The 22,720-nt window shown below is 47.2% G+C and overlaps 2 protein-coding genes across 2 annotated transcripts; one reads left to right on the top strand and one right to left on the bottom strand.

Moving 5' to 3' along the window:
• Window positions 1-616: 616 nt before the first annotated feature.
• Window positions 617-16,273, top strand: LOC128726257 (ATP-dependent Clp protease ATP-binding subunit clpX-like, mitochondrial). The gene is made up of 6 exons (XM_053820058.1): window positions 617-725; window positions 12,827-13,964; window positions 14,055-14,331; window positions 14,435-14,584; window positions 14,664-14,885; window positions 14,956-16,273. The coding sequence occupies exons 1-6, from the start codon at window positions 653-655 to the stop codon at window positions 15,175-15,177; spliced, it is 2,082 nt and encodes a 693-aa protein (XP_053676033.1). The 5' UTR covers window positions 617-652; the 3' UTR covers window positions 15,178-16,273.
• A 1,002-nt stretch (window positions 16,274-17,275) lies between these two features.
• LOC128730626 (tumor necrosis factor alpha-induced protein 8-like protein) lies at window positions 17,276-21,153 on the bottom strand. The gene is made up of 3 exons (XM_053823703.1): window positions 21,066-21,153; window positions 18,987-19,141; window positions 17,276-18,911 (listed from the first exon to the last, which is right to left on the bottom strand). The coding sequence occupies exons 1-3, from the start codon at window positions 21,151-21,153 to the stop codon at window positions 18,498-18,500; spliced, it is 657 nt and encodes a 218-aa protein (XP_053679678.1). The 3' UTR covers window positions 17,276-18,497.
• Between the last annotated feature and the right edge of the window lie 1,567 nt (window positions 21,154-22,720).

Here is a 22,720-nt window from a genome sequence, read left to right as displayed (position 1 = left end):
TATGGGTTATCGTTTTTTTTGTTTTCTGGTTCTTTATCGTTTATTTTTCCACGCACAGTTCGCTATCAGCCATGGAGTTTTGCTTCCATGAACGTAGACGAGCGACCGTTAACTGTGCATACAGCTGCTGAGATGAACTAGCTCCTGGGGGCTTAGGCGAATGGTGTACGTTTCTTAATTAAACGTGCAGGAAAAAATACGAAATATTCGTTCGATCCTCTTACGATGACTAGGGCAACTTTCGTTTTATGAAGTGTGTTTTTTTGAAGAAAAAGTGTGCTAGAAGTGCCTCTTGATTAGTTACAAACAGTACATGCATTAATTCAAACGGTCTCTTGATTCCCAACGACGGTGCTAATGGTTTATGGATTATATTTCAGTTTTCGTTTAAATTGACACTTTGGTGCCACTGAGGTGAGAAAAATCGATTGGAAGTTTTCGGTGACCAAAATCGACAGTACAATCAAAATCGTGCCAGCTTTAGCGGAAGTGAAGCAATCGACTGTGAACAAGTGAGTGGAAGTTGTGAATTAAGAAAAAGGCGAACCGACGTAGCAGCAGGAAGGATTTAGCTTCCACCGGAACCGAGTGATTCCAGCGTCAGACGGAGTTGTAATCGCAAGAGAAACCATCAAATTCGCGTGTGTTCGAGATGCGTAGCGTACGCAGCAGCTTCACTATCGGGCGGTTGGCGATTTATCCGAAAAGTTCAAACATTCGCACTGGTAAGTGTTTACAAACGTTTTTTTAGAATAAGTATCAATGTAGCATTTTTTTTGCAATTATCCGTAAGAGTTTGGTCTACGTGTTAGACATTTGCTTTTAATCAGAGGTACATTGTTTAAACTTGCTTAAACGCAGCAATGGCTACATTTGATCATGCTTTTTTGCTGATCGCCATGGACATTCCACTACAGCTATATGAAGAAAATAGTTTGAAAGGAATTCATCCTCTTTAATAACTGCATAAATTAAAACGATATTTTTATTCTTCGATCGTTTTTCAATTCCATACCTACTCAACCAAACCGAATCGAATGCGAGCGGATGTGTTCCTATCACCGCCATCCTGTGCTTGGGTAAACGACGGCGATCGTTGACTTGGTTCGCGGTTGTTTCTCGAATGCTCCAAAAATGACCTTCACTAGCCAGGTGGTAAGGTATGCATTCTGGAGTTGGGAATGCTTTTATTTATTGCACTTCGAGGAGCTGGTTTTACAGCAGTGCTTTGCAGCCGCACGTACTCGTACGCGCCGGTGTAATTGTGCAGAATCCTTTCAAAAAACCCCATCGCTCACCGTTCTCGATAATCTCGCCTATCCCGCACCGGAGATCGTAAGGTGAACCGGTGCAAATATGTGCCTGATTTTTAGGGAAAGGATAAAGGTGAGGACTGCCATTCAACATATCACCGAAAACTGTCCCTTCGCTGCGAGGCTCGCTGGCCGGATCACGCCACTAATGGCACCACCAATGGATTCATTGGGGACATGGTTAACGAATCAATTATTTCATTTTATGTTGTTTACCTTTTTGCACTGCATCCTAGTTCGGACGACGCCTGGGTGCTAATTACCGGTGGCTACGAGTGGGATTATTGTGCTCTCTCTCTCTGTCGAAGGATTTTTATTCACCAAAAATTCATACCGGTTCGCAAGCTCCCAAATATGCCCATCGGATTATGATAGCAATAATCGTAAGCAATTCAGTGTACGTCCCACGACCAGCCGTCCGTCTTAATGTGTCTACTATCTTCCGACGTTGTCATTGGACGTGCATTTTGTTTGTTTTAAGTCAAATCGATAAAGATTGCGGGTTGTTGCTGAGGGATGAATTTTAGCAATCCATTTGCTTCCACCCACCAGCACTAAAGGCACGTGCCAGCGAGGCCGACACTGCAGGAGATGATCGCCTTCAGGTGTTCGGACGCGCCACGATAGATTGATAGACCCGCTGTCTTGGCTGTCTCGGTGGAAGGTCGAGGTCTGTCGCGTTTGTTCGATCGCTGCCGCTTCAGATAACGCTACGGATCACCTCGAACGTGCGCGCCTGGACTGGCCGCAAAGCCGCAAAGAGTCATAAAACGGTACATAATAGGCTTAGCTGGTTTGTCCAAACTAGCGGACGGCTTAGCCATTTCGAAGTCCCCGAGTGCAACTACAGTGGCGTGTTGCGTAATCGACGGACAGAAAAAAACAAACTCGTGCGCATGTCACGGTGGCGATAAAAATCCAAAAGCCCAATCAAAATCGATGCGAATTTAACAAGAGAGGCTCTGCCCTGCTCTGGGGAGGCTTGGCCCGATGCGACGGGATGATTAAAATCCCGTGACCTTCCCGCGGTCGGGGACAATCCGCAATTAAAAAAAAACCCCCCGAAAGCCCTTTTCCTCCCGACCTAGTGGGCGCCTCCACCGATCGTTCCGATATCGGGCGTGAACTTGACAAACGACCGTAGATGATGTGGAAACCGTGCGGTAACTGGCTAAGGATTATGTGATTGGAGGAAGGATGGCTGAGGTGAGCGTACGCGTCCTTCAGAGCTAGATTGCGTTTAAGTTGCGCGTTCTTTCGCTTTCGTTCGTTCCCAAATCCGGCGTGAGTAATTTAGGTGTTGATTAAAGATGGAAATCGTTTGTTTGTGCCGAGTGGAACCGCGCTTGGGCGCGGGAAAGCTCAGCAAGTGTTGATTGTTTTACAAACAGTCTTGAAAACGCCTCTAATACGGTTGCCAGTTTGTTCGTTTTGCGATTCGGCTGTGGTATCGTTTTGTTTGGTATTTCGACCCCCAACCACACTGGCGATAGAGAAAAACAAGCGGCCCGTGGGTACGTTATCTTTCTCGTGTGCTGCGATAAGCAGCACAACGATCGGACGATTCTCTCGCCAATCAGGGCCGAATTGCTTTGTTGGGATTGTGTTTTCACAATTTCGTTGCGACGATTGTAACTCGAATCATTTCGCTCGGTTCGACTTTGATGTAAACGGGACACAGCAGTTGCCGAAAGCGAATGAATGGCCCATTGCCTGCCTTGACGTGTTGGTTGATGGCTTCCACAATGAATAGAACATCGTCGACAGCATAACGGCTCTGATGTAATCCTCGCCATCATGCGACATGAATGACATCTCTCTCCAGCCCTGTACTATAAGGACAACGCAAGAAACCATAAGGAAAAGCAAATGAAAAAAGAATTAAATATATTTTTTGTTGTGCTACCCCCGGTGGCACCCTCCAGAGCGCGGTTGCTTCAGATAACGTGGCCACCATCAGGATCCACGCTCCAGGAACGCGGGTGTCCGTGACACAATTTAACGAGACGTCGTCTGCTGTGCTTCTCCTGCGAATCGTGCTCCCACTCGGTCTCGGTCTCGAGAAGTGGCCGCGTCTCGTTACATCGTCGTTACTTGCATTCAGGGGCAGTAAAGGATGGACAACCACCCTGCGTGCCGAGGACGCAATTCAAGAAGAAAAGAAGGATCAAGTTGCAGCAGCCGCGCCATGCACGTTAATGGTGTTTCTGTGATGATGATGGTGTGCTGTTTGGCCTGCATAAGGCAAATCACTCAAACGCATCATTGCTTCTCTGCATCGGGCTTGGGTATGGCTACCGGCGCATGGGGTGTGCTAATGATGCAGTTTCGGAGCTCAGAGCTCGGAGCATATAAGCATCTTTCTTCGGTTCTTCATCGAGACGCCTCCGCTTTTCGAAAATGTGAACCGCTCCCTGAACCGGTTCGCATTTTGCACGACCGATCGCGTTAAGATGCATTCGAACGAGGTGCATTCAAGGATTCTACGGCTTTTGGGGGGGGGGGGGGATACGTCAATGTTTATGAGTATTATTCACTAGACAAGCAGGTTCTTGGATGGAGCAAACATTTTGGGACGATCGAACGAATGACCGGACTAGTTTTTCCCCAAACATGACAATAACGCTAAGAGGATTTGTTGCTCGCCTCAGCAGAAGCTTTTTGGTGGTGAAATCGAATTTTATTGCTCGCTGAACGGCTTCGCAATGCATTTTTGTTGTACGTTTCATCTGCATCGTAATTTTGCATAAATTCTCGAATTCCGGTCCCACGTTTTTGTGGCTCAAATCCGTCCAAACTCGATTTCTTTGCTGCATAGTTTCAGTTCACATTTCACATACGCATTTTGCTAATCCTTACTTCACCGAACCATTCGGCTTCAACTTCAACTGGCCGGCCGAATCATTCGGAAACTCGCAGCGATGAATCGACCGCGCTACGGAACGCTCCATTTCGCAAACAGCTCGTTGATTTGCTCGAAGAGCAATTGCTGCTTGGTTTGCTTTGTTGCCCAATTAATACACCCAAGGCCAGGGAAGCCTCCGCGTTGTCGAGTGCTATTGTGCTGGCAAAGAAATGGTACGCAACGTCGCTACGGTAGCAGCTTTGCCCGAACAACACGCCATATCGATGCCCATTTATGTAACCACCGAAGGCGGTCGAATAAATCGAAAATAAATATGCGATCCGTAACGCGACCGCTAGCCTGGGCTAAGTTTACTGGTAATGATTTGGATGTTTACCCGGCGCACTGTCTTGCGTTTGTCGAAATTCGCGCAAACCCAAAATCACCGTTCGGTGGAATGAAGAGGAAACAAACAGACAGAAAAAGTCCTAACGTGCGTTAACGCCACTGGACGCTATCCGGTGGGCTCTCCGAACTGGTTGGATCGCCACGCACGGACTCCTCGCACCAAGGTCAAGGTTTTGACAGAGATCAACCACTGCCGGGGGCGAAAGAATACACCCTTCGTGTCTCACAAGGCCTGTCTCAAGGCGCCCCTGACTTCGGTGGCTCAGTGGCGATCATCTCCCAGCAGCTTTTGCAACCATTTTTTTTCGGTGCTGTTGTTGTTGGGGTGGGTTTTCGGAAGGAATACATTACCATGTTCCGCTCGGTCGACGTCAGCACTTGGCGCCGGAATGTTGGGCGCCAAAGTTACCGACGAGGGGGGTAAAGAAATACCCGAAATCCATCAGACCAGGACGATCGTCTGTCAGCAGTTGGCGGGCTTTAGGCGGCTTGTATGATGATATGGCAAGTTTATATGATCATTTTTCTCCGTTCTCGCGCATGGTGAGGCTAATAGATCCATCACAGGTGAATAAATTGTAGCTCGTTTGGCTTTGAGTTGGGTTCTGGCAAGAACCGCGATCCACGAGGCTTTCCCGCGTGTGTGTGTGTGGAGCTGCTTTATTGGTGTGGTCGACGTGTGTTTGTGTGGAGGACACTAAAAGCGGCTTTTATGGGACTAAAATCCAACTGCCTTGTCGAAGTAGCCCTCGAGATTGTGTAAAAAAAAGACAAGTGTGCCATGTTGTTGATGTTGCAAAATTGCCGCACAAAAAATCCGTTCCAACCACGATCAGGCTTGTTCGAGAATTGGAGGGCTGTAGCCGAGCCTTTGCTCGAACGGACTCAACCACCGAGTAAGGAATGTTGCCTTCCGATCGATTTCGTGGGCAATCCCCCCAGCGGGCTCGTCGGTTGATGATTGTCAAAATATCTGCGGCGCCTTGCTGCGATTTACTCCGGTGCGGCTGCGATTTATCATCCAATTTGTGGCTCATTTGACGTAAATGAGGAGTGTCGATGGTGGGTCTAGCAAAAAAAAAAAATACCCGACGTTTGGCTGAGTAACATATTGCCCCGTCCTGCCGCCTAGTAGTGGCAAATGGCGGCAACGTAGATCGTTCGATGGTATCTGATCGTTTCACTAAATGACACCTTCCTCACGACACGATGCCGCGTCCCGAGAAGTCGTGCTCTCTGACGTAGCCTCCTTCATTGGTTGTCCAATCTACTGCTGATAATGCCGTCCATGGCTATCTTATCTACTCCTGGTACCACCACCAGACGCCATTTGACCTCCAACGCAATTTGCAAACGTGGCCAGATCCTACCGCAGTACGCGCGGTAGCCAAGTTGATCAGCTGATCTGACACGGACGAGGAAAATGGAGCTCGCACCCAAACGCACACTGCTGCACAAACGCCATTCCATCCGTCACTCGATGTGCTGATCACCACCCACTTTTCTGTCGCAGCTACGTGCCAAGTGTGTGTTTGTGTTTAGGGGTTATGTTGTGTGGTTGGTGTGTTGTTTATTGGTAGGTTGTTGCTTTTTTTTCTCTTTCGAGCGAAATGTTTACCTATTTTTGCTCGCGTCCTACGTCAGCCACAAGTGTCAGCGACAGCGTCCCACGGCTCGAGGGAACGGTCTGTTTGCGGACGTAATTGTTTATCACTTGCGTGTGCTGCGCTGCTGGTGTCACGTCTTCGAATCTTATCAAGCTTAATCATCGGTCTCGCCAAATAAACTCGCCTGTGTATGTGTGAAAGTTGTGTCCATGATCGTGCCCGATCGTGAGTGGATCGCAGCGTGGAAGAGATCGTGCTCGCTCAAGAGCACACTCGAGCCGTTTGTTTCTGTGGGCGTGCAGTTTCTGCAGTGCCGCTTAAGGTCAATAATGTGACCGGGGGGAGTTGATAGGCAAATATTTTGGTTCCAAGGTCATTTTCATTTGCCGATTTTAGAACTAAAGCGCGAGGCGCAACCCTCAGCAAGCGAAGAAGAGAAGGAACGAGATGACTAAGGGTGCAGTCATGCGCAAACGGAATACCAATCGCGACAAGTGCGCGGTACTCTTCTCCATTCGAGCTTCTTCGAGCATTCCTGTCGCGTTCGCGTTTTATTGTTAATTGATGTGATTTCTCGCATCTTTATCAGGAGGTAGCATGTGTGTTTTGTGGGCTTTTTTTGTGGGAAAGCTGAGGATCACTCGCTGATCGCGTTCGAACAGCGTATTTATGGCTAGGTTCGATGTGAACAAATACGAACATTTTTTTTCGTGAAACTGGCAAAAATAATCAAATGTCCTTGTAGCGCTGTCGTTAATTATCAGCCCTACGATCGCAATGGCAATAAAATGTGCCTGCTGAATTGATACATCATCTTATTTCACTCCATATACACCTCCTCCGATCCCTGTCCTCAGCCTTCGCTACCGCACGCAATCCACCTTCTAGTGCGTGTAAATCGGTGGCGGTTAGAAATCCTTTAACGTTTCGCTTGCAAATCACGCGATCGTGTGTCACGGTGAATCGGTGGCGTGGCAAAAATGCTGCACGTTCTCGCCACAGCTCGCCACATGCGTCGCGTTGCGACACATTCGCCTTCCTGCACTTTGTTCCACATCGCACACTGATCCCACTGACTCTGTTTTCACTCGCTGCAGTTCGGTGTGGTGAAGAGGTTTTTGTTTTGATTGTGTTTCGTCCCAAACCACCCACGACCCGCACATGCACATACCCGCCCGGAGAAGTCACGCCTGCAATCGCGAGGTCAGCCGCGGCGTGCGTGATGGAGGTGGCGCAGCGCAATCGCGCGAGTAATGCAGCTCACGTTCGTGCGCACATTGAACGCACATGGCGAAATGCAGGCGTGTGCGCACGTGCGCATGTGTTCGCCCTTCGCAGGCTTCAAAAGCAAAAGAAGGCAACCAAACGCTTGCGCTTAGCTTAGCATTATACCCGTGCATCCTGGCGGTGCGGCAACAGTTTCGTTGCTTTTGCAGCGTTTTGTTTTTTCGGTAATGCATTTTTTTTTTGCTTCACACCCTGAACGGGAAGGGTTGAAAGTCAGCCGGGGGTGAGCATTTTTGTTTGCCTCCATGCCCCGGAGCGAGGCGGCGCGTTAGTGCTGCCTTATTTTGCGCAAAGTCGCAAGAAAATAGATGGCTTGTCACAACGGTCATAATCACCGTTGCGAACATGCCGTCTTGCTTGTCGGCTGTACGAACCGTTCCCGTATCGATAAGGAGGTTGTGTGCACGCGCGCGCGCACGCCACTTAAGGAGAGAGTGCACTGTAACGTGGGTCATAAATTCGCGAAACAATGCAACGGGCACTTGCGGGGCCCAAAGGCTGCTTCCAGATGCCCGAACGAACGGCGAATGGCAGCTGTTCACGTTACGAGAGGGTCCCTTACGCCCTGGCACAGTATGCCCTTTCATCTGCACGATGTGCGCGATCATCGACGATCGATCGATCGCACCCCCCAAAAACATGCCAAGTGTGTTCGTTTGTTGTCGTGTGTGGAAAAAAAGGCCATGCCAAAAAGTCCGCACCAAAGGCGCAAATGTGGGTGAAAAAAATATGCGAACTTGCCTTGTGCGCCCTGCTGCCTGTTCAGTTATGCTGGCTGCCGTGGGGAATCAGCTGAAAATGGGACAGGGCATGCGTGCATGTTGCAACACAAAACCACCTCATCAGCGGTTGCGCGAACCGTTTCGATTCGCTTGGTGATTGGATACTTTTTTCCAGTTTGCGTCGGTAGTTTGTCTTTATTTTTTTTTTCCTGCGTTGCGGTTTGCTGCAAGTTCCTCCCTCATTGCCACCCAAGGGCGGGCCACGGGATGAAAGATCGGTATTTTAAGGATTATTTATGCGGTGTGCTTTAGCGCTGCGTGTGCACATGGGAATCTCTAGATTACGCGTATATATTATAGCACGAACGCGAACAAAGCGTATGCGTAAATACGTTTTTCACTTCCATTTTCGGGTAATATCATTTTTTTGATCGATCGCTCGTTGTAATACTTGCAAATGATTATTTAATGGGTATCTTCATTTGCTTCGTAGCATGGTGAAATAGCGGTGAGCACCCAAAAGGTGGAGTGTTGTATTTCGTCCTGTCGTCAATTGTATGGGAACTTTTGCATAATGAAGCCTGCCTACGATGTTTCGCGAGTGGGCATTGTTAAGCGAGAGCGTATCTCATATTCGACCTATCTTAGCCTATTTTAGTCAGGTGGCGTTTTGTTTTATGGATGGCCTCGTATCGGCTGTACACAAATCAGTGTATTAAACTTAAGTGAGTTGTTGACCCAGATTCGTATTCCTTGGCTTGCACGTCACATCCTTCACTTGCTGTGGTGTTCTTCTTCCAGGGTTAGTGATAGCTAGGACACTTGTTTGTTGCCGTCGTAGGACTTTTATACAAAAAAAAAACACTCTCCACAACCGAACGCAATCGCGCCGTCGTGGGCCTATTTCGATCGTTATTCTTTTCTTTTTTTTTGCACGGTCACGGTCCGGAGGTGGCGTGTTCGGATGGTGACCTAAAAAACCAAATCGGGTACCTCTTCGTCGCGTTCGCTTGCAGTCTCTAAATCACACACCCCCCAAAAAAGCTCACCGTGAAGCTTTTCAGCGATTGTCTGAATTGCTGCGATGGCGGCCGTAGGTCGATGCTGGCCTAGCAAAGCACCCCCAAATCCTCAGCCTTCCATCGGTCTGTCGATTTCTTTGTGGTGGAATTACGCCACCCTACGCTCTGTGTGACCGTTTGGGGCACCGCCGGTCCAAGATGTGTGAAGTGTTCTCGAACCCAAACTGAATGGAGCACTCCATAATCCATATCGCCATTGTTGCAGCCGTCACCACTCGCAAGCCGTCACGGATGCACAAAAGGGGTGGACGTTTTTGCAGCGCCCGGCAAAAGGGGGTGTGGTGGCTACGGTGGCGCTCTGAAAAATTAGGAAAGTTAAAAAAAAACCCCGGTGACGCCTCGCCGACCCGCTACTCAGCTATCCTTACCGGTGCGCCAAGTCATTAGCGCCAGTCGGTGATCTTGCTGCTGATGATCGAACGAAATGTTCATTAGGAACCCGAGAGGGAGTGGGCCGGGAAAACGCGCCAAATCAACCCCAAATCCATAGGGTGGAAGTCAACGTGTGTCGAGCGATGATCATCAATCAAATGAGGGCGCTCGCGGGGAAAAGCTGGGTTTGATCGGGTGGGTTGAATGTGCGCCAAGTAAACAAAGCCCTTTTCTGCTGCTGGCGTTGTTTGTGCCCCCCAAAGCACCAAAGGGGTTGCCCTCGCAATCAGCAGCGTGTGATCCTCATCGTCTCTTACCATTCCACTGATTTCCTACGTTTCGCTGCGGTTGGCATCTTAATGAAGAAGGGCAGACGAGCCGAAATGCCGTCGCCCGATGACTAAGACGCAACGTTGACCATCAGTCTGCGGAAGCTACAATTTATCACTTTATTATTTTGTTTGATTAACATATTGAAAAGCTTCAGGCGGGGACTGACCGCGAAGATGTCCATCCTTCAGCCGTTGGGGCATGGTTTATGTTAGGAAGTTCCATCATTCAACAGGAGCCCAAATGCATTCAGGTGTTGATGGAGGTGATTGTAGATTATATGGACCTTGAACCTGATAACTGTCGCTAGGATTGGTCATTCGGATTATTAAACCTTTCCAATCGGGGAGCGCCTTAGTATCGTAAAACGCGCGTAAATTCATTTGCACCCGGTCAGCAATGATGTAATTTGAAGGAGCTCCCTGTACGACGATGGAAACGTGCGTATGGCGCGTTGCGTACGACCTCCAGTATGTAGGGCATTTCTGAGGGGTAACGAATTATTATAATTTTACATTGGCAAAACTTCAATCCAACCACCAAAAACGTTCACACACGGCACGTCGTTTGATTGATGGTGCAATCTCTGCGGGTAGAGAAGGGGCTTTTTATTCATAACGAACCCTTCTATTCGGTGGTGCTTCAACAACAGCGACAGCACGTTTAAAAAATGAAACCCTTCCTTGCCGAGGTACAATTCCAAAATGCGCCCATTTCCATTCGGCGGGTATTGCTTCTAACGAACAGTCTGAATGATGGGGGCTGGGGTTAGGTTAATTTTCCATCTCACCAAACCCAAAAACGGAGTCAACCACAGCGTCCTCTTTGCATTATAGCCAGTTGCCGTCGTCGTGCCTCAATTTCACGCATTTATAAGACATCGTAACCTTGAAAGAGCTAAATATCAACTCCACCCCGCATCGTGGGAGCTACAGTTAGTGCGTTTAGCCGTGGGAATATCGCACCGACGATCTTCTTCTGCCCCACAATCGTGCACTGGCGCGCGAAGCCTAATTCCCTCGCCAACTTACCATCACCACCGACTCCTTGCACCCACCCGTGGCATTTGTTTGCCATTTCACGACCCACTGTACGGCCATTGTTGCCGATCATAACCATTTCACGCGTAGTTTAGCTGCACACGCAACGACTCACGCGCGCGCGCGCGAGCGCGTGAGCACTTATGTCTGTCTTTCTGCCCGGCGCCCAAGGATCTCTCGGTGGTGATCTCTCGAGACCACGGGGAGGTTGTGGGCACTGTTTATTAGCACCTGCCTCCGGCTGCCCATCTAGAGGAGGGAGGGAGCCACCTCGCAAAAGGGCCTAGGCTGGGTTGGGCACGGAAGTCTGCGCCATTTGCTAGGGGGGAGGGCGCGTTCGTTGGGAAAATTATTCGCCACCCGGCGCTCGTCAGCTGCGCCAGAGGGGCTGCAGTTCAGCACACAAAGGAAGTGAGAGTGCTTGCTGGTGTGGACTGTAAAACACACACGAACCGAACGCGGCACTCCAGTGCTAGGATTGAGCGTTGTGGCTCGGATAATGTTTGGATAGTTACGGGGTTTTATGACCTAATGGTGCGCCCAATTACGTTCAACTGTACGGCTATTGTACGCAGCCAGCTGTTTGTGTCCATGAATCATCATCATCATCATCATCATCAGCATCGCCAGCATCAATCAGCGGTGTGCGGTCTGTTCGATGTTGGTACGGTAGGGTCTAAGCAAAGACACTCTCGCAGGCTGTTCAAGCGCGGCCTCCGTAACACCTGGTTTGTACGCAGGTTGGCTTAGGTTGGCTGATCGTCTGTGGCTGTGGATCCAATTTGGGATTTGCATCTCCTTTTGGATGCCGTGTGGGTAGTCCTAATCTCGCGCCGGGCATCAAATTCACATCAGTGAGTGCGCAGTCGCAGAAGACCGTTAGGGGGGGCCTCTTTTTTATGTTGGGAAATGTATATGGCGCCCGTGGTATAATTTAGATGTCCGTCGCTTTCGCCCTTTCTCCGCCGACCGTGTCGGGTCGCAGGAGGATTCGTGCACTGCCAAAACACCCTGAAAGGCTGTCACTAAATAGTGATTCCTTCATGTGAACTGTCGCTTTTTTTTACCTTCCACGCACTATCGCTGGGTGAGTTACATCAGCCCGCGCATCTCTCAGGCTTATTGTCCCGGAGGTCTATGATCTATTCACAGTCAACGATGGATCATGGATCCCCGTGTGCCTTTTCTAATGTCGCCCTCTCTCCTCCCCGTCGTGTATCATGCGCAGGGTAATGATTTTCGCAGTTGCGATTCCAGGTCAAAGTGTCAAATAAAAACGGCGGTTGCGGCGGATCGCTCGGCAAGCATGTGTGGTATGTAAAAATAAGCCCATGGAATTACCGAACGCCGCCAGTGAAAGGGTTCGTGCAATTTTTAGCTCACACTAATATCGCCGCGCGCGCTGATGGCTGAAGTTTGGCATTATGTCACTTGCTGCGGCCATGTTGATGGGTTGGAAGCCGGGAAATGGAACGTTTGAATCGCGGGTTCGGTATACCTCCCGGCCTGGGCAGATAATGAGTAACCAGGCAGTTCATCACTCACTTCCCTGTGCTGACCTTTGCGGTTGTTTCTCGACCTAAGGATTATTATTTTTCTGCCAGCCATTTAGCTCGTGTTTCGTAAGGAGAAATTCAAGCGCGACTTGCTTCGTCATTGCTTTTTGTCATGAGCTCAAACAACCTTTCGCTCTCGCTTTCTCTCGCCGTTCTAATGTAGGGTGCCATTCAACCCCAGTTATGATTATGCTCATTAAAACAGGCATGCGTTTGGGTTCTTATTGACGATTTCGATTCTTTATTCCCATTCATCATCGGCAGGCTTCATATACGTATCGTCATTAACTGCACCCAACGGTTATCAGTGTCAGCCTCACCATCCACAATGCAGTCTGGCCGCGCTCTCTCCCAGCTCATCCGCCATCACAGCGAGCGATTCCACCCGAAGGATTGTCGCCGGAAGCCACAGCTCCATCAGCCCATCCCAGGGCGTGTCCTCATCACAACCGGCCACCGGACGCTTCTCCCGAAACGGCCACCGATCACTGCACATCTCCGCGGTCTGTGATAAATCGTCATCGAAGGATGGTGGCAGCGGAACGGGCAGCAGCAACAACAATCCACCCGGCGGTAATGGTCCTTCTGGCACCGGTACGACGGCAAGCGGTGGTGGCGGAGGATCGATTTCCTCCGGGGCCGGTGGTAAGGATGGTGGCAGCGGTGGCAAGGAACCACCGAACAAAAAGAACACCCTGTCTTGTCCGAAATGTGGCGATCCTTGCACGCACGTCGAAACGTTCGTCAGCTCGACGCGGTTCGTTAAGTGCGAAAAGTGTCACCACTTTTTCGTCGTCCTGTCGGAGGTGGACTCGAAGAAGACGATCAAGGATGCGGAACCGAAGGGGGCCCGCAAACCACCCCCACCACCGAAGAAGATCATGGAGTACCTCGATCGGCACGTCGTCGGTCAGGAACTGGCCAAGAAGGTGTTGTCGGTGGCGGTTTACAACCATTACAAGCGCATCTACCACAACCTGCCGGTGCCGGCATCTTCGTCGGCGGGAGCCCAACAGCAGCAGCAACAGCTCGATTCGATGTCCCGCAGTGGTGATCTGTTGCATATATCCGGCATCGGGCATACTATGATGAGTTCGGCTCCGTCGGAAGTTCCGCGACCACCGATGGCCGGTGGTGGTGCTTCTGGACACGGTGGAGCTAATGCGCACCATCCTGGGTCGGAGCTGTTGGACAAGAAGACGCACGAGCTGAAGCTGGAGAAGAGCAACATTCTGATGCTCGGCCCGACCGGCTCGGGTAAGACGCTGCTGGCGCAAACGATCGCCAAGTGCCTGGACGTTCCCTTTGCCATCTGTGATTGTACGACGCTAACGCAGGCCGGTTACGTCGGTGAGGATATCGAGAGTGTGATCGCAAAACTGCTGCAGGATGCCAATTACAGGTACGCTAAGCGGATGCTAGGGATGATCGCCTTCCGGTGGACCGAGCCGACCATGTCTAACGATTTTTGTGTGCGTTTTCCGATTTGCAGTGTGGAGCGAGCCCAAACGGGCATCGTGTTCCTGGACGAGGTGGATAAGATCGGTGCCGTGCCCGGTATCCATCAGCTGCGAGACGTTGGCGGCGAGGGCGTACAACAGGGCATGCTGAAGATGCTGGAGGGCACGATCGTGAACGTGCCGGAGCGGAACTCTCCGCGGAAGCTGCGCGGCGAGACGGTGCAGGTCGACACGACGAACATTCTGTTCGTGGCGTCTGGCGCGTATACCGGATTGGATCGCTTGATCGCGAGGCGGCTCAATGAGAAGGTAACGGATGTCAATCCGGCTGCGATGTCCCTGACCGGTGCAAAGCCTCTGGACATGCCGCTTGCGGAAGCGTATAATTCTCACGTTGTGCTCTCCGTTTCAGTACTTGGGCTTCGGAATGCCGGCGACCTCGTCGGAAGGACGTCGCGCGGCCCAGGCGTCCGCATCGCCGATGGACAACGATCAGGTGGAGCGTGATGCCAATTTGAAGAAGGTGCAGGCTAAGGATCTCGTTGAATTCGGCATGATTCCGGTAAGTATAACGACGTGCTTGGCGTCGAGTCTAGCGTTGTCTACCGTGCGTTCTCTTGACATTGTTTCTCGCCTGGCAGGAATTCGTCGGTCGTTTCCCGGTGCTGGTGCCGTTCCACAGTCTGGACGTGGACATGCTCGTGCGTATTCTTACCGAACCGCGAAATGCCCTGGTGCCTCAGTACAAAGCGCTGCTCGGAATGGATCAGGTGGAGCTGTCTTTCACGGATGAGGCGCTTAAACAGATCGCTCAACTCGCGATGGAACGGCAAACGGGTGCCCGTGGACTTCGTGCAATAATGGTTCGTACTGACTCGGGTTAGGGTCTTGCGCTATACAGTGGTCACGTAACGTTTTGGCTTTCAATCGTAGGAAACACTTCTGTTGGAACCGATGTTTGAGGTGCCTGGTTCTGACGTCAAAGGCGTGCGTATAACGGAGGAGAGCGTACGTGGGGCCGAACCGATCTACGTGCGCCGCGGAGAGTCGAATTCATCGAGCAAGGATGCGTCCGCTTCCGGAGAGGCGGGACACACCACCAGCAGTAGCACGACGGAGGAAGAGGAAACCACAAAGGTGCGTGTTAAGCAGTAAGTCGAACAGCAGTCGAGGGCGCTCTACCGCGAGGATGCATCGTGACGAAAATCGTACAGATTAACATTATTATTATTTTCTTATTATTTGCAAAATCGATGGATAAATGAAACATCAAGCGTACGTGTATATAAGATTAGTTTTTTGTCATACGGCTGCGTTCCTATTTGTTCGGTTTATTCTTCTTTTGCTCGGCTGCACGGATAGTGCTGCTCTATTAATTTAAGTCCCTGTTGTTAACCAAATCCTTGGGATTTGGCAACAGTTTTTCTTGTTTCTCCCATCCCACGTACGCACCTCAAAAGCACGTCGTACTGGGAGTAAGCGAATGTGATTTTGGTTCCATTTTATGCCAATTGTGTGTTAGGAACAGATTTCAAGATAATTTCTAGTGCTGATTCTCCGGAGGTTGTACAGGGTGGTATGCTAACCAATCATCCATTTTCGTGCGGGTTTTGTGCCTATTCTCAGTTTTGATTCAAAGTGACCATGCCGAAAGAAAGCCGGCTCTTGCTGATTAGGTAAAATGAAATTTTCCAATCGGCCAGTGTATCTTTTATGTTTTTATTTTCCTTGCGGTTTAATTGCACAGCGCTGCCCCGTTACAGCGAGAGTAAAAGTGAAACTAACTCGAGGGGAAGTCGTTAGAATACGCAAAAAATCACAAAAAAAACAACATTAACGCAACGGTTCAACGAAGCCCGTTCGTTAGCAAATCTGTGCGTTTCTGTGGGTCACAAATAGGTATAAATATAGCAACTTTAAAAAAATCATCCTATGACGCATTAGAGGTCCAGCTTTGGAAGTCGTTCGTTTTTGCGGACGAGTTAATTATGTATTAAAGAGGTATAACAAAAAAAGAATGAAATCCTTAATGAAAACGTTAGCGAATCTTGAAAATGGTAAAGAATGAAGACAAGAAGAAAGCATTGTAATGGAAAGATAAAGAAAGTTGAGTCGAAGGGATTTAGGAGGTAGTGGTCCATCCGGTACAAACGAAACGCGTATACCTATCTATAATCGCAAAAAAAAAACAGATGAATCAAGTGTAAATTAAAAGAGAAACAAACGCCCTTGTAATTAGTATCGTATAAAACAGTCGGTTTATAGATTAGGAGTTTTGTCGACTTCTGATTTATTCTTCAAACACTTATTTCTTTTCCTTCATATGTTGTGCGTCGGTTAGGGGCGATTTTACTATGCAAGTTGACTAGGAAGTAAGTGAATTTAACTGAAATAAAACAAAAAAAATATTTCGAGGTTAAGACTATCATGTGAAGAAGCAAAGCCGCTAGCCACATCGGGAGGCGATGAAAGAAATTAGTTATGGTAGGGTTTTTTCTTCACCATCAGCTAAATTTTTAACATGCCGTTGAAAAGTAGAAAATCCGTTAATGAACGTGAATCTTGGCAATTGGGTTTTAAATGTAGGAACTCTTGCAATGAAGCTAATGAACTAGAAAGTTTCAATTTCCATCGTATCATCAGGTCGCAGAAAAAAAAAGTTGATTAGCTAGTAAGTTAGCAAAATTATTTCTCTTTGACTAATTGTTATTGGCAATGTGGTATTTTCGTGATTTGCAAATTTTCTAGAGTGAAAGTCAAATGTTTATCAGCTCAATCTAGTTGATCGTCCAGATTTTTGCATGCTTCTCGTCACATATTGCTATTGTTGCTTCCAATTTTTGTCGACCAAAACAAAACAATTGAATATATAAATTGGGGAACGTGTTCATTACGATATTACATGATTTCGGAAATTCACACATCTCACTAACAAATACAAAACCGTCATAATTGCTATTTAGTGGATCAGGTATCTAACAAAAGATTGTTTAGTCAGCATCTGATTTAAAAACTGCGTTCAGTCGTTTTAGGTCATCCACAGGGGCGGGCATGATATGGCCAAATTTAGATGGAGTAATGACGTTAAAGCGTCCGCTAAAGAAACCAAAATTAGTGCTGGGTAGATGAAGGTACTCAACCGACAGCGGTTTCGGTTTCTCAAGTAAAGATGCTGTTGGGGGTAAATGTTTTCCTTAGTGAGATTTTAACGTTCTTTTCTCATTTCCACACAAAAAGCTATAAATGCCTTGCATAAGGTGCCCATTCAAAATATCATTTTTATTCCATTTAATATCAACAGTCCTCTCTGCACACATACATAACCAACTAACAACGACGATTATTTGTGCTGTCCATAAGCCGTATCTTCCCTTGCGGATTCTCCGCAAACATATGGTATCGTTCAAGCAACCCTTAACTACAAACAACTTATGCAATTCCTTTCCAAACTTGCAAATCTTTAGCAGTACTCGCTCTGAATCCTAAAGTGACATTCAACAATCTCTCCTGTGTGTCTTTCTGCAAAACGTGTCTCTAGTAATAAATCATGTTTTCTGCAATCCGTGCAGCGCGACGTTTGGCGCGCTGGTGCATTAGGATAAGCTACGTGCTTGCCTGCATGAAAGTTGCGCTGGTTGAATAGAATCTCGAAACGGAGAAAAAGTAGTCCATCAAAACTCTGGTCCATTCTGTGTCGGTTGCAGTTGGTTGGTTAGTTTTGAGATAGTTTTTTCTTACTTTCCTACTTTTTCTTCGACTGCTTTTTGCGCACGATATGAATCTGTGAGGGACAACGGTGTTATACCTGGTAGACTGATTCCGTTTAGCATGCTGGCGTGCTTTTAAGCCTCAACTCGTGCATACGAGACTGACCCTAAGTGGACATCTACCGGTGTCATCGTTTACCGATGCGTGATGTAGTTATGAGATGCATTAGTAGTCTTGAATACTACTGTAAATACTGCTCTGAAAATGTGTCTGCTTGTGCTGGTATTTCTCTCCTATCCAGCCTAATTGATATGGACGAAAACCAGCGTACAATTTCCTTTTTTCTTCCGTTTTTTTGCTCTGTCTCTCCTGCCTCCGTAGAATGACTATCGTACTCTAGAGGCGTGTTCTTAATCGCACGATCGCCACTTAACCTATGCTGCAGCCTAACAACTACGTAGCTATTCGAAACTTAAATTAAACACGATCGTTTTTAAATAATAGCTGAAACGATGAAGCTCTCTTATCGCCGACGTGTGACTCGTTTTATGATTTGGACTTGAAATAACTCCCCAATCGCGGGTGCCCGGTGCCTATGCGGGTTCTTTTGCATTTCTACGGTCCTGCGCGAACTCCTGCAGCTGAGCGAGCTGGCGATGGTGGTGCTTCTTCGGTTGAGGAAATCTTGCGTGCAAAGCTACACACGGTGCTATGACCCTGGGCTCTTTTAACGCCTCAAAGGGTAGCTTCCAAAGCGGCGGCTAGCATTAAATGTCACCGTTTTCCATCGCCTTGTTCAGATCGAGCACGATCTTGTCCATGATCTCCCGATACGGTGAGTCCTGTCGGAAAGCCGTCTCGAGCAGCGAGGAATCGGCGAATGTGTCGAACACCTCGTCAATGCGACCAAGCGATTTGTCCGTCAGATGGCGCACAACGCACGCTCGTAGCAGGCTCCGGCAATCGGCGAGGGACTTCTGCAGATAGCCCAAATCGAAGCTGTAGTCTACCTCGTAGAAGGAAAGGATCGCCATCTGGAGTGTCTGGAATTTTGTGCGAAAACGTTCCGCCTGTCGTAGCTCATCTGCATTCAGCTGACCGTTCCGATGCAGAACCGCGATCTTGATCACGATCTTGATAATGTTCTTCACCAACCGTTCGGCGTCCTTTTTGCTGCCAGTCTGTGGAAGAAAAATGAAAGCGGAAAAAAACATTGAAACCAACAGACGATCGTCGGAATGTTTCTGTTTACTTACGTGCACCTTCACCAACCGGTAGACGTTGTCCAGCAGAGATGCGGTCGTTCCGTCAATAAACACCTTTGCCACGTTTTTGCTCGCCATACGAGACAGGATCTTCTTCTGCGCTCGCAGACCAATGTCCTTCGCTTTGAAGGCATTATCCGTCATAACTGAAAGACAAGACACCGTGAAGGTGAGCAAGGTTAACAGCTGTCGAGACACAACACTATACATGCATCGAATGCATGGAATAACAGCAAGTCGTCGTCCGACAAGACCTGTCGGTTGAGTGCAACCAAGATGACGTTCTTGACTATCTGCTCGACAAACAACATGGTCCGGTATCGCGCTTATCGTCCACATCGTACAATAGGAAAATGTTCCACCGTAAGTGGGAACAAGGCGCACTGTAGTAAGGAAAGCATCGACCAACCGTATCGCTAAACAATCAAAAGCGGTGCGCTTTGAGTGACGAATGCTAATGGCCAGGCGGTTTGATGTCTTACTGATCTAGCGGCAACAACATGCCATTGATTGGAGTTTCGATTTGTTTCCTGTGATTTATCATTTTGTGGTTTATTGAGCATCAAATGAGGGCATCGCAATCAGTGAGATTTTATCTCCCATTAAAGAAAAGCGCGGAAAGAGAAAAAAGGTGGAAAGTGATATTTCTGTTTTTCTTTTCGATAGCTTGGTTTTTGCAACCCCTATTTGAAAACCTTTTGCTTTTCATTTCGTTCTGCTTATAGTACATACATCAACCTAGAAGGAAATTTTCCTATATGTTACCTAAAATTTACATGAAACAACATACCTGTGTCGATCATTATGGAAGAACGTTACGTGAAAAATGATGTATAATTGTTTTATACAGTCACCAATTTTATCAGCAAAGCCAAACAATTTTTCGTAAGGTGTATTCGTGTGTATATATGGTTTATATGTTCTCAATGAATGTGTAAACTCATGATAGAATACCAAACAAAAATTCTGAAAAAAAAGAAACGAAAAAGAAATAAATTAAGAAATAAATTACAATAATAAATGAAATCAGATCAGATATAAATACATAATTAGATAAATCATGTTCAAATATTCATTTAAAACAAATCATACGCGTTTCACTGAAATCTTTAAAAATGATACATCAATTTTTCCAATTAAATACGATTCTTCGATAGAAATAATCTTCATTATACGAAAATACGGCACATAAACATGTTGAATGCTTATTGAAATCCCTTTTTAGTTCAATTTCTGTTCATATGCGATTATTCTATAGAACTGCTGTTATGTATCATCATTCGAAAATACAGCACATAAACTCGTTGAATGCTTATTGAAATACCTCCTACTGTTTAGCTCCCGTTCGATAAAATTCTATTCTTTGTTAAATTATTATCAGACCATTCACGTGCATACGCCTCCCGAAGGTGTGTTTCCTTTGGCAGGTCTACCAAACGATTAAGCTTCCACGAACCGATGCGCATAAGTTACTGGAAAGGAACAACCAAACCGTCACCATCGATGGAAATTGCTCACAAAAATGTAAATATCAAAGCAGTACGTTCGGAAGTGCTTTGAACCATGATGGTGTGTAGGCAAGGGCAAAAGGACGAAATTGTTTGCCCACGCGTCACCATTAAAGCGGATTATATCGACTCGTTCTGCGCGTGTGGGAAGCGGTCGCAATGGGCGAATTGCTGCAAATTCTTTCAAAATGTCCTTCCTACCTCCGGCTTATACCGTTCCGTGTGTCCTTTCTGTTCGAGACGTTCATAGAATGTTTGATGCCTAATTCCTATGTTTGCTTTCCATTAACCTACGATGCTTTACCGATCTTCGATGGTTGGCATAAAGTATCATCATGCCATTTGTGCTTTTGAACTCGTGAATTCCGTTTCGTTGCCGCTTGCTTTTTGGTGTCGTAGAAGCTTAATGTAAACCCCTTTACGTGATCCCGAAACATGTGAATGATGGTTTTGGATTAGGCTGCGTTCACCCGGGATGTGAAAAATCCTGATCCTAATATCCTGCTGCAGCTAAGACCTGCTCAAACCTAATCGTTCAAGACACGATAGAGAAAATACTCACATAAACAATTTGCACATTCTACGGCTATGCGTTGGTAGACGATCCACGTCTGCAGATCTAGAATGCTGGCCGCACTCATGTCGTACATGTTAAAACAATCCTATGCTACGATATTTGGTGTGTTTTGTAAGCCAACCACAGCAATTCTCATGCAGTTAATTTTTGTACTTTGAAGGGTGGATTCGTCTGGATGGGAGGATGTACCCGTAGCAATTATCTGAAAATAATCAATATAAACTCTTAATTATGTTGCTATACCAATAGACTATGCAGAGAAATGATATTTTAGGTAACTTTAAAAACTTTAAAAACCTAAATGATATTTTAGGTAACTTTAAAATACTGTCTATAAGTGTGTGGTATGAAACATGTTGTCACCATTGGACGGTAGCACGTTGGCGTAGGCCCATAAGTCTCTCTTTTTTAGTGGTATGGTTTAGTGCATTCAACTGATAACGGACGCAAGTAGAAAAGCTTCGAAGCGCCTCTTTGAACATGGAGAAATTTGTGCCCCAACCAAGGCAAAGTGCATCTAAAGTCGAAACCGTCAAATGAATGAATATTTCAACGGCAGCTGTAAATGGAACCGTAATAATTGCACCCTGGAAATCGTAGCGTAAAATTTGAGCAACACCCGACTGAACGTATATAATACAAACGGAGAAAATCGATTTAATAATGTTTCATGTCGTTTCACCACCTTTCCCATGTCGGGATGTATTTTTTGTTTGATAAACGTGGACGTCCTTTTGGTAAAAAAAACGGCGTTGAAACTTTTCATTCATTATTCATCTATTGATGACACGGTTTACAAGGTATCGACCATTTGATAAAACACAAACCAGATACTATCACTTTCCCTCGAAGATCGGTAGAATTGCACACAATAAAATGGCGATCGGTCGTCAGCAACAAAAACTACACCATTCAAATAATATGCAGCATCGAAATGGGGCTCTTTCAGCACACTTTATGCTAAACGCAAACAAACACTATTGGTGCTGAATTAATTTGCAAACACAGCAGCCCATGCATTTTGATCGGTGTTTCCGAAGGGAGCGAATGAGTCAGGCTCGTCAACAGGCTTGTTGTTTTATCATTTCCATAATTCTCACCATGTCACGCTGTCATGGACGCTTTTTTGGTTTCTTTTTCCTTTCGCTTTTCCTTTCCTCGGTACCAACGTAAAGGGTCACCGGGTTTACCCAAGACGGTTGAACAAGATGCTCGAGTAGCGTTTGAGCATCTCGACAGGAATACATTAAATCCGTGCCAGCTGAAACGGGGGAGAAGTTTTGCTCTTACCACCTTCCATCTCCCGCCGTCCTTCATACATTGTTTTGGCTTGTAATTATCAAACGGAAGCACCGCCCACCGGCCACGCTGGCGTTGTCTTGTCAACCTACATTCACCTTATTGCCTTGTTGAGAAGAGAAAAAACACCCTGCTTCGGTACAGCCTTTCTTTATTTTCATGATGTACTGTCGACGAAGTTGAAAGAAACCCCACGAGACAAACCTCACATCTATCCAGTGCTTTAGATGAAGCTCGGATAGTGTGAAGTCTGTCGTCGACCGTGATTATGTAACGATTTTCCAACCCTAGCTTTATAACTTACACGGCACACCCGTTCACGGGACAGGAAATGTTGTGAG

The sequence above is a fragment of the Anopheles nili genome, chromosome 2 (assembly GCF_943737925.1).
Source record: "Anopheles nili chromosome 2, idAnoNiliSN_F5_01, whole genome shotgun sequence".
In the NCBI taxonomy this organism is placed as follows: Eukaryota; Metazoa; Arthropoda; class Insecta; order Diptera; family Culicidae; genus Anopheles; species Anopheles nili.
This window is presented reverse-complemented; position numbering and strand designations above follow the sequence as displayed.